This window comes from Artemia franciscana, chromosome 1 (genome assembly GCF_032884065.1).
Source record: "Artemia franciscana chromosome 1, ASM3288406v1, whole genome shotgun sequence".
Taxonomy (NCBI): Eukaryota; Metazoa; Arthropoda; class Branchiopoda; order Anostraca; family Artemiidae; genus Artemia; species Artemia franciscana.
The window spans coordinates 8,424,612-8,438,433 of record NC_088863.1 but is presented as its reverse complement, the minus strand read 5'-3'; the positions used below and the strand labels follow the sequence as shown (position 1 = coordinate 8,438,433).

Genomic DNA, 13,822 nt, shown 5'->3' with positions numbered 1-13,822 from the left:
TATCTTCTAATCCACACTGTAAAAGAGAAATAGCCGAAATTTCATAAATAGTGGGAGAGGGATTCACGAAGTGGCAGGACTATTTGAAATTTGCCACAAAATGTCTAATCATTGCCATAGAATTTCTAATCTTATCTTCTAATCCACACTGTAAAAGAGAAATAGCCGAATTTCATAAATAGTGGGAGAGGGATTCACGAAGTGGCGGAACTATTTGAAATTTGCCACAAAAAGTCTGATCATTGCCATAAAATTTCTAATGCTATCTTCTAATCCACACTGTAAAAGAGAAATAGCCGAAATTTCATAAATAGTGGGAGAGGGATTCACGAAGTGGCAGGACTATTTGAAATTTGCCATAAAAATGTCCTTCTTTTTGGGACATTTTTTTGTCCTTCCTGTCTTCTTTTTTTGGGCCATAAAAATGTCCTTCGAAATTTGATGTAGGATCATTGTTTTTCTTCTAATAACTAGTGGAATAGCCCTATTCAAGAAAATACCAAATGTCTGTTAGGAGCTGTTTGTCATAAAATCCTTAGAGAGTTTTCAAAAATTTGAAGGACAGAAAAGAATAGTATTTGTGTTGTAAGAAGAATATAAAGTAGTGCTTGTTGTTATTATTGTTGTAAATATTCTCCCACGAACTTACAAATTAAGTAAAATTTCTCATCAGGAGCACTTTTTTATGATTCATTAATTTAACACTCACGATTCTTTTCATTATCTTTACAGTTTTGGATTCCAAGTTGGTATTAAACTTGGAATGTTTCCGGATTGTGCTAAGATTATTTAAAATTATTTAGTCATTCTAGTTACCAAGTTTATTGTCAGTAGCTAATCAAACTTTACTCTGTCCAGGGCATGCTTGGAACCAGAAGAAGGGGTATGGCCCCTCACTAGATTCACCAATGGTCCTACTTGCATAATTTGATGTAGCTTATTTATTATGCTTTAATATGACATGGCAAAAGACTTTTGGAGATGCATAAACAAATGGATTTAGTTATGCGCATTTCTAGGATTTTCTTCTTTTTGAGAAAGGAAGGGGATTGAGTTTTATTCCTTTGATTCTTTACATTCAGTTTTCGTTTTAGCTATCATGGCATAATTAGCTTCGCTTTTTAAGGAAATTGTTCCGCTTAGGCTTTGAGCGGTAGCTAACAGAATTTTACAATGCCCCTTTTTGCTTTTGGGTATCTTTGTCTAATCTGCCTGTAGAGACAGCACCGTTATTTGGCATTTCAAGGACTTAAAACAATTCTCAGTTTTCTATTCTCAAACTGATATTATCTTTACCTTTTGCATTATTACAGCTAAACCAATTATTTTCCTTTTTTATCTCTTCAACGCATTGTATTCTTCTTTATACCTTAGACACTTGATTCGTCTTATTTCTTTTCCTGTTCTCCAGGCTGTGAATACAGATGCCACATTTGTGCCAACCCATTAAAAAATCTGATGTCACTTATTATTCTATTGGTTTATATGCTCTCCGAGGAGCTGCATCGTAGTCCGACTTTGTCTAATGGTTGAGATAGGAGATGATCGTACTGTCTAGATATCCGTACTGTGATTGGAACAAAGAAAATTTCTTCGGAAACTTGTAGGTGTATCTTTTGAGCTTAAAGGCATAGAGCTTCAAAGTATTTCTTGTTATTTTTCCATTCACTACTCCCAGGAAAGATCCTCTGACTTGTCCGTCGCAAAAATCCTAAAAAAGTTCTTATTATACGAGAAGGTGGGTCTCGTCCAAGACTGGTCCAAATGGCTCCCTATGCAAAAACTGTGATATAAATTGTGCTTTTTGTAGCCCCCCCCCACCTAAAAAAGAAATTAGTTTTTAATTTTGTGAGTTGTGTGGCTAAGTTGATAATTTCTTAGGCCACAATGCCTTTCCTTTTGTAAATGTAACAAAAATCTATTGAAAGATTTATTTATCATGGATTTTAATTTAAATGTGAAAAGGTATTTTATTTAAATATGATTTTCATTTCACCTTTTTTTTTTGCAATAAATAAAAATAATCCCTTTTTGGTAAAAATTTCTAACTTAAAAAGCCACTGATTATGCTGCGAAAGTATTTGTTTTACTGCATTGTAGTAAAAGGATAGGTGCTTTTCACCTATCCTTTTCTGATAATCTTCAGATTTCACCAGGAAAAGCACTGGGATGTGGGTCACAATTGTCGAAATCACAAAAATAATTTGTATTCAAGGCCCTATCCAGGACTCTTGTTCGAGGGGTTGGGGGTAAAAAAATTGCTTTAAAAAACGCGTAAAAACACTATATAATTTCTATCTTTCTACGAGTCAGACAAAAATTATTTTTTTTTGGGGGGGGGGCAAACCCCCACTAGATGCATTTTTGTATTTAATATAAAATTTTATGGTTTTGTTTCGAAATATAGGTTGGAAAGCACTGAGCTTCACTGAAAGTGTATTAAGTCTACTGTAACTTTTCGGCAAAAGTTGTTCTCTTATTTTCCCCCAATAGCCCGAGACATTGGGTTCTAATAAATTTTCTTGGTATCCCGTGATCTGATCTAAATCCTCTGGCTATCTAGATTTTAGCAAACCCTAGACTAGATATACTGCCAAATTTTATAGATTTTGATAGTCGTAGTAGTCTAATCATAGCAGTAGTTATCAGTAGGCCCTACACCCAGGCCACTCAACATGTCCTCAGGTGGCAGATAGGGCAACGCCCCACAGATATGTAGGATATCTCCAAGAAGTAGGAGGCGCAGACCAAGGGCAGACCGAGTCCCTGTGGGTCCAAAACTAAAAGTGGTGCAACCTCGCCTAAATGTTATAAATGCAGATGGAGGATGAGAAGGCCCCTCTGATGTACACCATGTAGGGGCCACCCGCCTGTGGACATGTCCCGACGGCTACACCTAAAGGTTATAGATACAGGTGGAGGAGGAAGAATGCCCCTCTGATGTACACCGTGCAGGGGCCACCGTCGTGTGGACATGTCCCGACGGCTATACACCTTCCACCAGTAATGAGAGAACTTGTTCGGCGTCACAGACCACCGAAGAGGACGATCCCTTACTAGAGGAATAATTGTGAAGGGCAGATGATCCAGATCTAGGAACAATGGCCTCTGCTTACGGCAAGGAGGAGTGGCTTGCCCCTACCCTAACAAATTAGCCATGAAAGTCATTCTCTTCTATATTAATGATGGAGACGACAAAAAAAAAAACAAGAACTAGTGCTACCATGTTGAGGGTAACCACCGGTATGACAAAGAATTACAAATTGCAAAAATGCTCATAATGATGCTGAAAATAATTTTGTTACCGTGTTCTGGGCAACCGACGATCATTTCAATTTATCAACTCTACAGTCAGAGGAGACTTTATCTACATTAACCCCGAAAACATCCCTCTCACTCGGAACGTTAGAAGTACGCACACTAGCCAAACCAGGAAAAGAGAAATAGTTCTAAATGAGATGAATTGCTACTTCTGGGACATTGCTGGGCAGTTTGAGACACATCTTCCCTCAATAAGACTGGAAACAATTAATGACACCACCTTCATCACGCCTGGACGAATTAATAGAGTCCACCGTCAAGATGATGGTTTCCTATTTCCTAATTACAGTCCACCCCGCCTCTGAACTTATTATCACTATACGTCTAAAAAAATCTATTACCAACAAGACCATTATCCAAGTTTACTCCCCAGACTCCTCCCAGAGTGACCAAGAAGCCGTAGAATTCTACGCCAAAATCCACACCCCGTATATATTGCTCCTAAGAAAGATGTTCTGTTTGTGATATGGGACTTCAACACCATTTTTGGACATTCAAACGATGGACCTGAAGACGTCATGAGCAAGTTCGGGCATGGTCGGCAAAACCACAGGGGTGACATGCTCATCGACTTTTGTCGTGATAACAAACTTTTTATAACGAGCACCATGTTCCGTCTCAGAGAACAAAGGAAAGTCACTTGGAGATCCCCTGACAGCCGCAATACTAACATGATCGACTAAATAGTTGTCCACAAGCGATGGAAATGATTCGTATTGAACACAGTTCCCATAGCCATTGGTGACTTCGATTCAGACCACGTTCTGGTCATGTCTGAGCTCCGTGTGCGCATTTAGAATAATAATGATAAATTAATAATAATAATAATAATAAATTAAATAATAATGCAACATAATAAATTAAAGTATGATAAACTAAATAATAATAAATAAGATAATAATAACAAATTAAAATTAAGGTTATCTTGAACTGTTCTATTTCTATAGGTAACACCTTTTAGTTGATGGCGCAAGTAGTTTCCTGTGAAACCATAATTAGAAGCTACCCTTATTTTTTGGTCCCCCCTTTATATTTTGCAAGAAAACATACAAACGCTATACAAAAAGCAATAAAAAAACTTCTTTTATGTGAGTTTCCTTTCCTTTTTTGTATAGTGTTTCTGTGTTTTTTTTTCTCCGTTTTTTTTTTAGATGTTCCGTGTAAGCTAGTTTTTTCTCCCTTGATAAAGGCTCCAGTTGTAAATCCTGAATATTCTGAATTTTATCATTGTTTTTCTGTAAATAAGTTATTTTTTATCTGTTTTTTTTTTACTGGCTTATTAAAAAATTTCAAACGTTTTTTGTATATATTTTCGTTCCAATCGCAATAACGCAAAGGAATTTAGAATATCATGAAGATGAGCACTAAGTTTCACAATTACTTTAAAACGCGGTGGGGGGGGGGTCCATGGAATGAACTGATTTTTAAGAAAAAATAAAAATAAGAATTTTCGACGCTTCTTTTTCTAAACCTCAACCTCTCCTAGGGAAATTTCTTCAAGCATATAGTACACAGAATAGCTTTCTGAGGGTACCAATATTTAAAAGTATGCTAGAAATGACAAAAAGTCATTCTGGGAGTCGTTTTTAAATTTTTTCGCAACCTAGATTGAGTTATTATACCTGAAAGAAAGGAATTTTATAAAATAAAATTTAATGACCAAGGAGAAAACATTTAATGACCATATGACCAAAATAAAATGACCAGTAATGTATAAAACCAAAAGATTGCCTAAAGCTACGTCTTAACAGCCTGTAATTTCCTCCTATGAGCTGCTAAACAAGCAGTAGTGCAGAATAAATAACTAGAATACTCAAATGGAACTTTGCCTGTTATATCAGCACCGCAAAGGAAACATCTGACTGTAATCGGAACAGGACTGCCAGTACTTGATGCCTGAGCAAGAAGACGACGTTCAGCAGCGAGCGCTCTCTGGAAAAATAAAGGATAGAAAAAGGACATATGAGACATTTTTGGAAAAATAGAAACTTAGTATCATGAACCCAATCAAACAGTTCCTGGTAACGAACTGTAAGTAAGGAGCGACCCACCTCAATAGTAACCAAAACTATAAAAACGGAATTTTGATACCAACAAATATATCAAAAGAATCGGGGTTTTATGCTGGTTTCAAATATATAAGTATTTATAAGTTTAATCTTACCCATCTAAGCTTACGAGCCTCAGAAAATTGTCCTGATTTTTGAAAAAAGGGGGAGACACGCTCTAAAAGTCATAGAATCTTAATGAAAATCACACCATCAGACTGCATGTATGAAAAAATGTGAAATTTTGTATTTTCTGCCAGAAGAGAGATTACGGATGCGTGTTTTTTTACTATTATTTTTTTTCCAGGGGTGATCGTATCGACCCAGGTGTCCAAGCATATCAAGAGAGGGCTCATTCGGGCGGAAAATTTCTAGTTCCCTTTTTAAGCGACCAAACAAATTGGAGGGCAACTTGACCCCCTCTCACGCCCCTTTTTTCTCAAAATCGTTTGTTCAAAATCTTTAGATAGTTATTTTGTTTAGCATAGTTAAAAGGTTGAATCACTATGTCTTTGGAGATATCATGGCCTTTCCACAGCCCATGGGAATAGGTCTTCAGGTTACAAAATTTGCCTATTGTTTACGTATAGTATCTGTTATTGGGAAGTATGCATACATTTTTCGGGGGAGAGGGAATTTCATGCTGGTGGGATTTCCTCGGAGATAATTTTCCATGGGGAGGGAAGTTTCCAGGGCGTAAATTTTTCAGGAAAAATTTTACATTGGGGGAATTTGTCAAAATGCCTCTACGAAATTCTTCTTATGTCTTGATTTTTCTTTTCCGTCTCAATTTTACTTGTGGAAAAGTTAAGGGTAATTGTCTGGGGTAAATCTTCACCAGGATTGAATTGGCTAGAAAATAAATCCTTGCGAGGAGGAATTTTTCTGTGGAGGAGTAGCCAGATTTCCTGGCATTATTTCAAAACAATTAGAAAAAAAAAACAAAAAAACAAGTCTTTTCAACTGAAAGTAAGGAGCAACACTAAAGCTAAAACGAACGGAAAGTACTACGTATATGAGGGGGTCACTCCTCAACAACACCTCACTCTTTACGCTAAAGTTTGAATTCGGTCCCATTCCTTTAAGAACGCTTCCCGAAACACTATGTTCGTTTAATTAGAACAATAACACGCTTTTTTAAAGTACAAAAAATCCAGCGTAAATAGCGAGGTGTTGTGGAGGAGTAACCCACTCACGTGCACAATAATGTCTATTTTAAGTTTTAATGTTGCTCCTTACTTTCAGTCGAAAAAACTTGTTTTTTCTTTCTATTCAATAAGATTAAATAAACAAATTGAACCCGTCAATAAAGACCAATTAATCAATAAAGTCAATAAACACTATATATATATATATATATATATATATATATATATATATATATATATATATATATATATATATATATATATATATATATATATATATATATATATATATATATATAATATATATATATATATATATAAATATACATATATATATATATATATATATATATATATATATATATATATATATATATATATATATATATATATATATATATATATATATATATATATATATATATATATATATATATACATGTAACAAGAAGAAAAAACTAGGATAATTCTAGTCAGTGTCCAAAAGTATGTATAACAAGAGCTAAGAGCTCATATGCACTTGTGACGAGGCGATAAGAGCCAAGAGATCATATGGTATGAGCTCTAACAAAATTCTATGAATCAATAGATTGATTTAAAAAGGAAAATAAGAGGCATAATGCCGGTCAGGATTTAAAATAAGAGCTCTGAGTCACAATGTCCTTCCAAATATCAAAATTCATTAAGATCTGATCACCCACTCACAAGTTATAAATACCTAATTTTTTATAATTTTTCCCCTCCCTTTAGCCCCCCAGATGGTCGAATCTGGGAAAACGACTTTATCAAGTCAAATTGTGCAGCTCCCTGACACGCCTACCAATTTTCATCGTCCTAGCACGTCCAGAAGCACCAAACTCGCCAAATCACTGAACCCCTCCCCCCAACTCCCCCAAAGAGAGCGAATCCAGTACGATTCTGTCAATCACGTATCAAGGACATTTGTTTATTCTATCCACCAAGCTTCATCCCAATTCCTACACTCCAAGTGTTTTTCCAAGATTTCCCCCTCCAACTCCCCCCAACGTCAAAAGATCTGGTCGGGATTTGAAATAAGAGCTCTGAGACCTGAATTTCTTCTAAAAATCAAATACCCCAATTTTCACGTTTTCCAAGAATTCCGGTTTCCCCCTCCAACTCCCCCCAATGTCACAGGATCTGGTCGGAATTTAAAATTAGAACTTTAAAGCACAAGATCCTTCTAAATATCAAATTTCGTTAAGATCTGGTCACCCTTTCGTAAGTTACAAATACCTCAATTTTCAAAACTACCCCCCCCCCCCAATTCCACCAAAGAGAGCAGATCCGGTCCGGTTATGTCAGTCACGTATCTTAGACAGGTTTCTATTCTTCCCATCCAGTTTCATCCTGATCTCACCGCTTTAAGTATTTTGTAAGATTTCCGGTCCCCCAACTGCCCCCCCCCCCCATTACGCTTGATCCGGTTGAGATTTAAAAAAAAGAGATCTGAGTTACGAGGTCCTTCTAAATATGAAGTCTCATTAAGATCCGATCACTCCTTCGTAAGTTAAAAATACGTCATTTTTTCTTATTTTTAGAATTACCCCCCCCCCAATAGAGTGGATCCGTTCCAATTATGTAAATCACGTATGTAAGACTTCTGCTTATTTTTCCCACCAAGTTTCATCCCGATCCCTCCAATCTAAGCGTTTTTCAAGTTTTAGGTTTTCCCCTCCCAACTCCCCCCCCCAATGTCACCAGATCCAGTCGGGTTTAAAATAAGAGCTCTGAGCCGCGATATCCTTCTAAATATCAAGTTTCATTGAGATCCGATCACAGTTTCGTAATTTAAAAATACCTCATTTTTTCTAATTTTTCACAGATACCCCCCTCCCCAACTACCCCAAACAGAGCGGATCTGTTCCGTTATGTCAATCATGTATCTAGGACTTGTGTTTATTTTTCCCACCAAGTTTCATCCCGATCCCTCCACTCTAAGTGTTTTCCAAGTTTTAGGTTTCCCTCTCCCAACTCCCTCCCCCCAATGTCACCAGATCCGGTCGGGATTTAAAATAAGAGCTCTAAGACACGATATCCTTCTAAACATCAAATTTCATTGAGATCCGATCACCCGTTCGCAAGTTAATAATACCTAATTTTTTCCAATTTTTCAGAATTACCCCCCCCCCCCCCAACTACCCCAAAGAGAGCGGATCCGTTCAGATTATGTCAATCATGTATCTGGGACTTGTGCTTATTTTTTCCATCAGGTTTCATCCCGATCCCTCCACTCTAAGTGTTTTCCAAGATTTTAGGTTCCCCCCTCCAACTCCCCCCAATGTCATCAGATCCGGTCGGGATTTAAAATAAGAACTCTGAGACACAATATCATTCCGAACATCGAATTTCATTAAGATCCCATCACCCGCTCATAACTTAAAATACTTCATTTTTTCTATTTTTTCCGAATTAACCGACCCCCTACTCCCCCCAAACGGTCAAATCGGGAAAACGACTATTTCTAATTTAATCTGGTCCGGTCCCTGATACGCTTGCCAAATTTCATCATCCTAGCTTACCTGGAAGTGCCTAAAGTAGCAAAACCGGGACCGACAGACAGACAGACCGACAGACCGACAGATATGCTATAGCGACAGATATACTGACAGATATGGCGATTGCTATATGTCACTTGGTTAATACCAAGTGCCATAAAAATAGTATACAAATATTTCGACCGGGACCTCTGCTCAACTGTCTTCAGTAAAAACAGGGAAGTGATGAGTAAAAATAAAATACAAAATAAAAGGCAAAACAATAAAAGTAATGAATAAATAAGGCAGATAAAAGTCCACAGGACTACGATAAAAAAGTACCTCCACTCAACCATTCTTAGCACGTAAATGAAAGCAATAAGTAAAAAAAAAAAAAATCATAAGAAAATGTGAAATAGAAGTCCACAAGATTGTGGACTATTTGTTTTTTAAGGTTTATCTTGCTTTATCTTATCCTATGGACTTTTAAATGTACTTTTTTATTCATTACTTTTATTTAACACCGATGACGGTTGGGTAGAGGTCTCGATCAACAGATTTGCGTATTATTCTTCTTTTTGCCACTGGTTGGAATTACCCGCATTTTCTTCTTTCTTGCAAGTTTTCTATTTTTCATGCGTAGCTAGTGGGTCTCAGAAATTATATTCGAATCTTACCACAGCAAGATGCTATTCAATGCCAGATTTAAGTACATGTCTCATTAAAAAAAGGTAAAGGTAAAGGATACGGCATTAGACTTTACAGTCCGTACCGGCGGTGCTGATCTCCGTTTCTTGGCCCTTCAGCCAGGAAGTGCAATGGGGGGTTGGGGGCCAGCCATCCTGTGCTTTCGCACACCCTTATGTCTCATTAAACTTCTGGGCACAAAATCTCCTCTACACGGATAGTACCATTTAAAAATTGAACAAATTTCTCAACGAAATGTGTTGAGAAACACATTTCACACACATACACAAATCATACACATATCAAAATGTGTATGATTTCAAACGATTTCAGGCGTTAGCTTCTCTTAGAATTCAGTTAACTCATCTTTACTATTTTCGAATCAAAGTGCTCTATTAATTCTTAACTCTTAAGCGAGCTTACTTGGAGATTCACTAAAATCAAGAAGTAATACCCCAAAATAACAGAAAAAAGAAAAGACAAAAAATCCGGTAGTTGAATTGGAAACTAAGGCCTTTAAAATTTATTTTTAATACCAATTTTCATCAAATATACCGAAGTTTTATCTACAAAATATACACAATTCAAACTTTATTTATATAATGACTATTTTGTATACAGAATTTAACTTCCACTATGATTTCATTTGACTGAGGCTAATAATTCATCATAACGCCAGGTCAAAATACTATTAATTTGTTTCAAAATATTAAAGTATTTGGAAAGTATGAAGTTAGAAAACAGTTCTTACTACATAATATGCAGAATGGTACCTAGCACATTAGGCATGCAGACCCGCTATACCCCCCCCCCCCCCTGATGCGCAAATATATTGCCCAAATTTGTTTCTAAAATATTGTATTTTTATCTTACTTTGGTATATTTAATTAGGATTGAGTGTCAGTGAAACATAATAGAAGAATATTAGGTAGGGTGTATATCATACAAGTGCCTATTTTTGGAATGAGCGTTAAGTCAATTACATAATCCCTAAATACAATGAGAAATATGGAAGACACTGCTCGGATCCAATCATAAAACAGTTGACACTCATAAATATCAAGTTACCAGTGGAAATATTATTAATACCAATCCCAAAATTGAGGGACATCGAAAGGGTGGTGAAACTAAGCTGAAAATGAATAAAAAAAATAGGTGTTCTAACTGTTCGATGACCCTTCTTAAGTAGCTAAGGCAACAGTTTGGTTTAGCAACACTTCTGAACTAAACACCCTAATAATGAAATTTCAACGTTCCAGAAATTCAAAACAATTTTGTGCATAGTCTAGAGCTTCATCCCAGAATGAGGGTGAAGAGGGGACTGGGATGCAGTTAGCCAGAAAATGACTCTGAAGATATAATAGATACAATAAATGCAAATAATATATAATGATAAATAAATAATAATAAATAACAAATATAATAATAATATTTAAAAAATAATAAATAAAAATTTTCTGAATGGAAAAAGTAAAAACTTTGCTACCATAGGGTTTATGTCAGAAGAGAGAATAACTGCAATATATTTTTAAGAAACACAAATAATGAGTATTAGCGAAGTATATCTTTTTTCAACATATTTCTTTCTATTTGAGGCTGCTTTAAGAAAGAGAATCCTTGGAGCAATAATTTGCCCCGAGGCTGGTCGTGGCTTTTTACAGCATTACCATAATTAATAATTATAGTTTACAACAATATAAATTAATTGTTGATTTTATCCTATTTGTCTTCTGATTTTTTTGTCGTTTGATTTAATCCTTTTTTTTGTAAGCACAAGCGCCATTTAGTTTTATGACTACGAGAGATTGTGCAAATAAAACCGATTCTATTCTATTCTAACAAATTTGAACTTCCATTCAGCAGGTTCTCGCCACTCAAATATATTATATTTTAACCCACCCCCCTTCTGTTGGATGCTTTCCCATTTATTTTTTTTCCATTTTCCATTTTTTAGAGGCTACCTGCGTAATTAATTGACAGGACTGTATTAACGATGGTCATAATTTATATTTGCTTGGGTTCAAGGAAAAAGTAACTCTGGTGGGTACAGCGCGCCCCTCAAAAACCGTTTGGTCTAATCTTCTGTGCAAAGTAGCTCGTTAATTATCCAGAACACAAACAAGAAGTTTGCTTTGTTTGATCTGAGTAAACCGTTTTTTTCTCGGGTTCGGTTATAATTAGTTTATTCTTTCAGGAAATAAACTACCATTCAGGAATATTTTAATTAAATATTTAATATATAGAGATGGTTAGGTATTTAATATAATGTGTTCAGGGCGGCCTGAACACAGGCCGCCCTGGTATATTATATATATATATATATATATATATATATATATATATATATATATATATATATATATATATATATATATATATATATATATATATATATATATATAAAATACAGCTACAGAAGAGAGAAAAATGAGGACTTTTTTCCCAAGACAGTGAACCAACAAAACCTATTCGAATTTCCGTAAATTTGTTACTAATGTAAAAGAATTTCAATATATTTTGGTATATTTCATTATGATCAGCCTAACTTCACTTCTTGGGTATGTTCTGTACAATTAACAAGTATCGTGCGAAGCTCTATCCTTTGATTCCTGCGTTTATGCTTGAACATATATATATATATATATATATATATATATATATATATATATATATATATATATATATATATATATATATATATATATATATATATGTATATATATGTATATATATATATATATATATATATATATATATATATATATATATATATATATATATATATATATATATATATATATATATATATATATATATATTCGTAGCAGCAGTGTTTTTCTGCCCTGCAATTCTGAAATTATTGAGGGATAGCGAGTAGTGGTAGTAGCTAGTAGGAATTGACCCCGCTTTCGAGATCCTGCCCTTGGTAATTGACACTCAGGACCAAAAGTGGTTTCAGTACTTTTAGGGATTAAAATTGAAGTTTTTACATTACTTTTAAGTTTTAGCCTTGAACAGTTTGAATATTTGTTGGATATTTATTCCTGAAAAATTCGGAAGTGAAAATAATCTTAGAAATTCCCCAAAGTTTGAAGGAGAATTTAGTTCTTATTTAGAACCTACCAGGAAGAGAACATCATTAGCAGATTGAAAGTTATTTGGAGAATAAATGCTAAATTTTGCTTTTCCTTCAGGTTAGAGAAAAATTCACTGTACCATTGGTACAGAGGAGGGGATAAGGAGGGGAGAGGAGACAAGGAGGGGATTTTTAAACACCCCAAAATGCTGAACAATATTTTCTTCAGTTTTTTCTCCTCTTTCTTACTTTTTTTTTAGCACTGAGGACGACTTAGCGGAGGTCCTTGTCGAAATATTTGCTTGATTTTCATTTTCATATTTTGCTACTGGCTGACAAAATCCTCGTTTTTCACCTATTTGATTTTTTTCTTTTCATTTATTATTTCCTTTCTTGTTTTCATACGTCATGCATAGCCAGTATGGTCTTGGAGCATATTTAACAGTGCTGCAGCAGAAAATTGCAGGAATTGCATCAGAATCTCAACAATCCAAGCTAAAGCAAACAAATCCAACCCAATACAGAAGCATGACATGTACAAAAGCATGAGGGCATAATGTTTATGGTCCAGCTATTACACCCATCAACTGTAGCCCCCGAAACAATTTTCGAGTAGTAGGTAGATAACTTCGAAGACCACACTGCCTTTCCATGACGAACAATAGCGTTAGATTCATATTTTTTAAAACATAAATTTTGGGGGAGATATATGGATGACATAATTTCAGTATGGAATTATGGGGTGGAGGAATTAAAAAGTTTTTTAGAACGTCTTAATTTTTGAGGAGGGGATTTAAAATTTACAATAGAATTAGAAGAGGATAATAAACTTCCTTTTCTGGACGTCCTTCTTTTAAAAAATGAAAATAGTCTGGATTTTAAGATTTACAGAAAACCTACTAACAATAACAGATTTTTGTCGTTTTTCTCCGGTCATGCACGCCAAGTAAAAATTGGTTTAATCATATCTTTAACTGACCGCATTTTTAGAATTTGTTCTCCAAAATTCATTGAGGAGGAATTATTGTTGTTAAAAGAGATTTTAAT

The 13,822-nt window shown here is 35.0% G+C and overlaps 1 protein-coding gene across 1 annotated transcript in view; it reads right to left on the bottom strand.

Moving 5' to 3' along the window:
* Nucleotides 1–4,972: 4,972 nt before the first annotated feature.
* Nucleotides 4,973–13,822, bottom strand: part of LOC136025073 (tRNA endonuclease ANKZF1-like) — a 54,415-nt gene continuing 45,565 nt past the window's right edge. Inside the window, exon 10 of the mRNA XM_065700781.1 lies at nucleotides 4,973–5,253. Coding sequence (XP_065556853.1) covers nucleotides 5,059–5,253 — 195 coding nt within the window. The 3' untranslated portion in view covers nucleotides 4,973–5,058. The remainder of the gene's footprint in view (nucleotides 5,254–13,822) is intronic.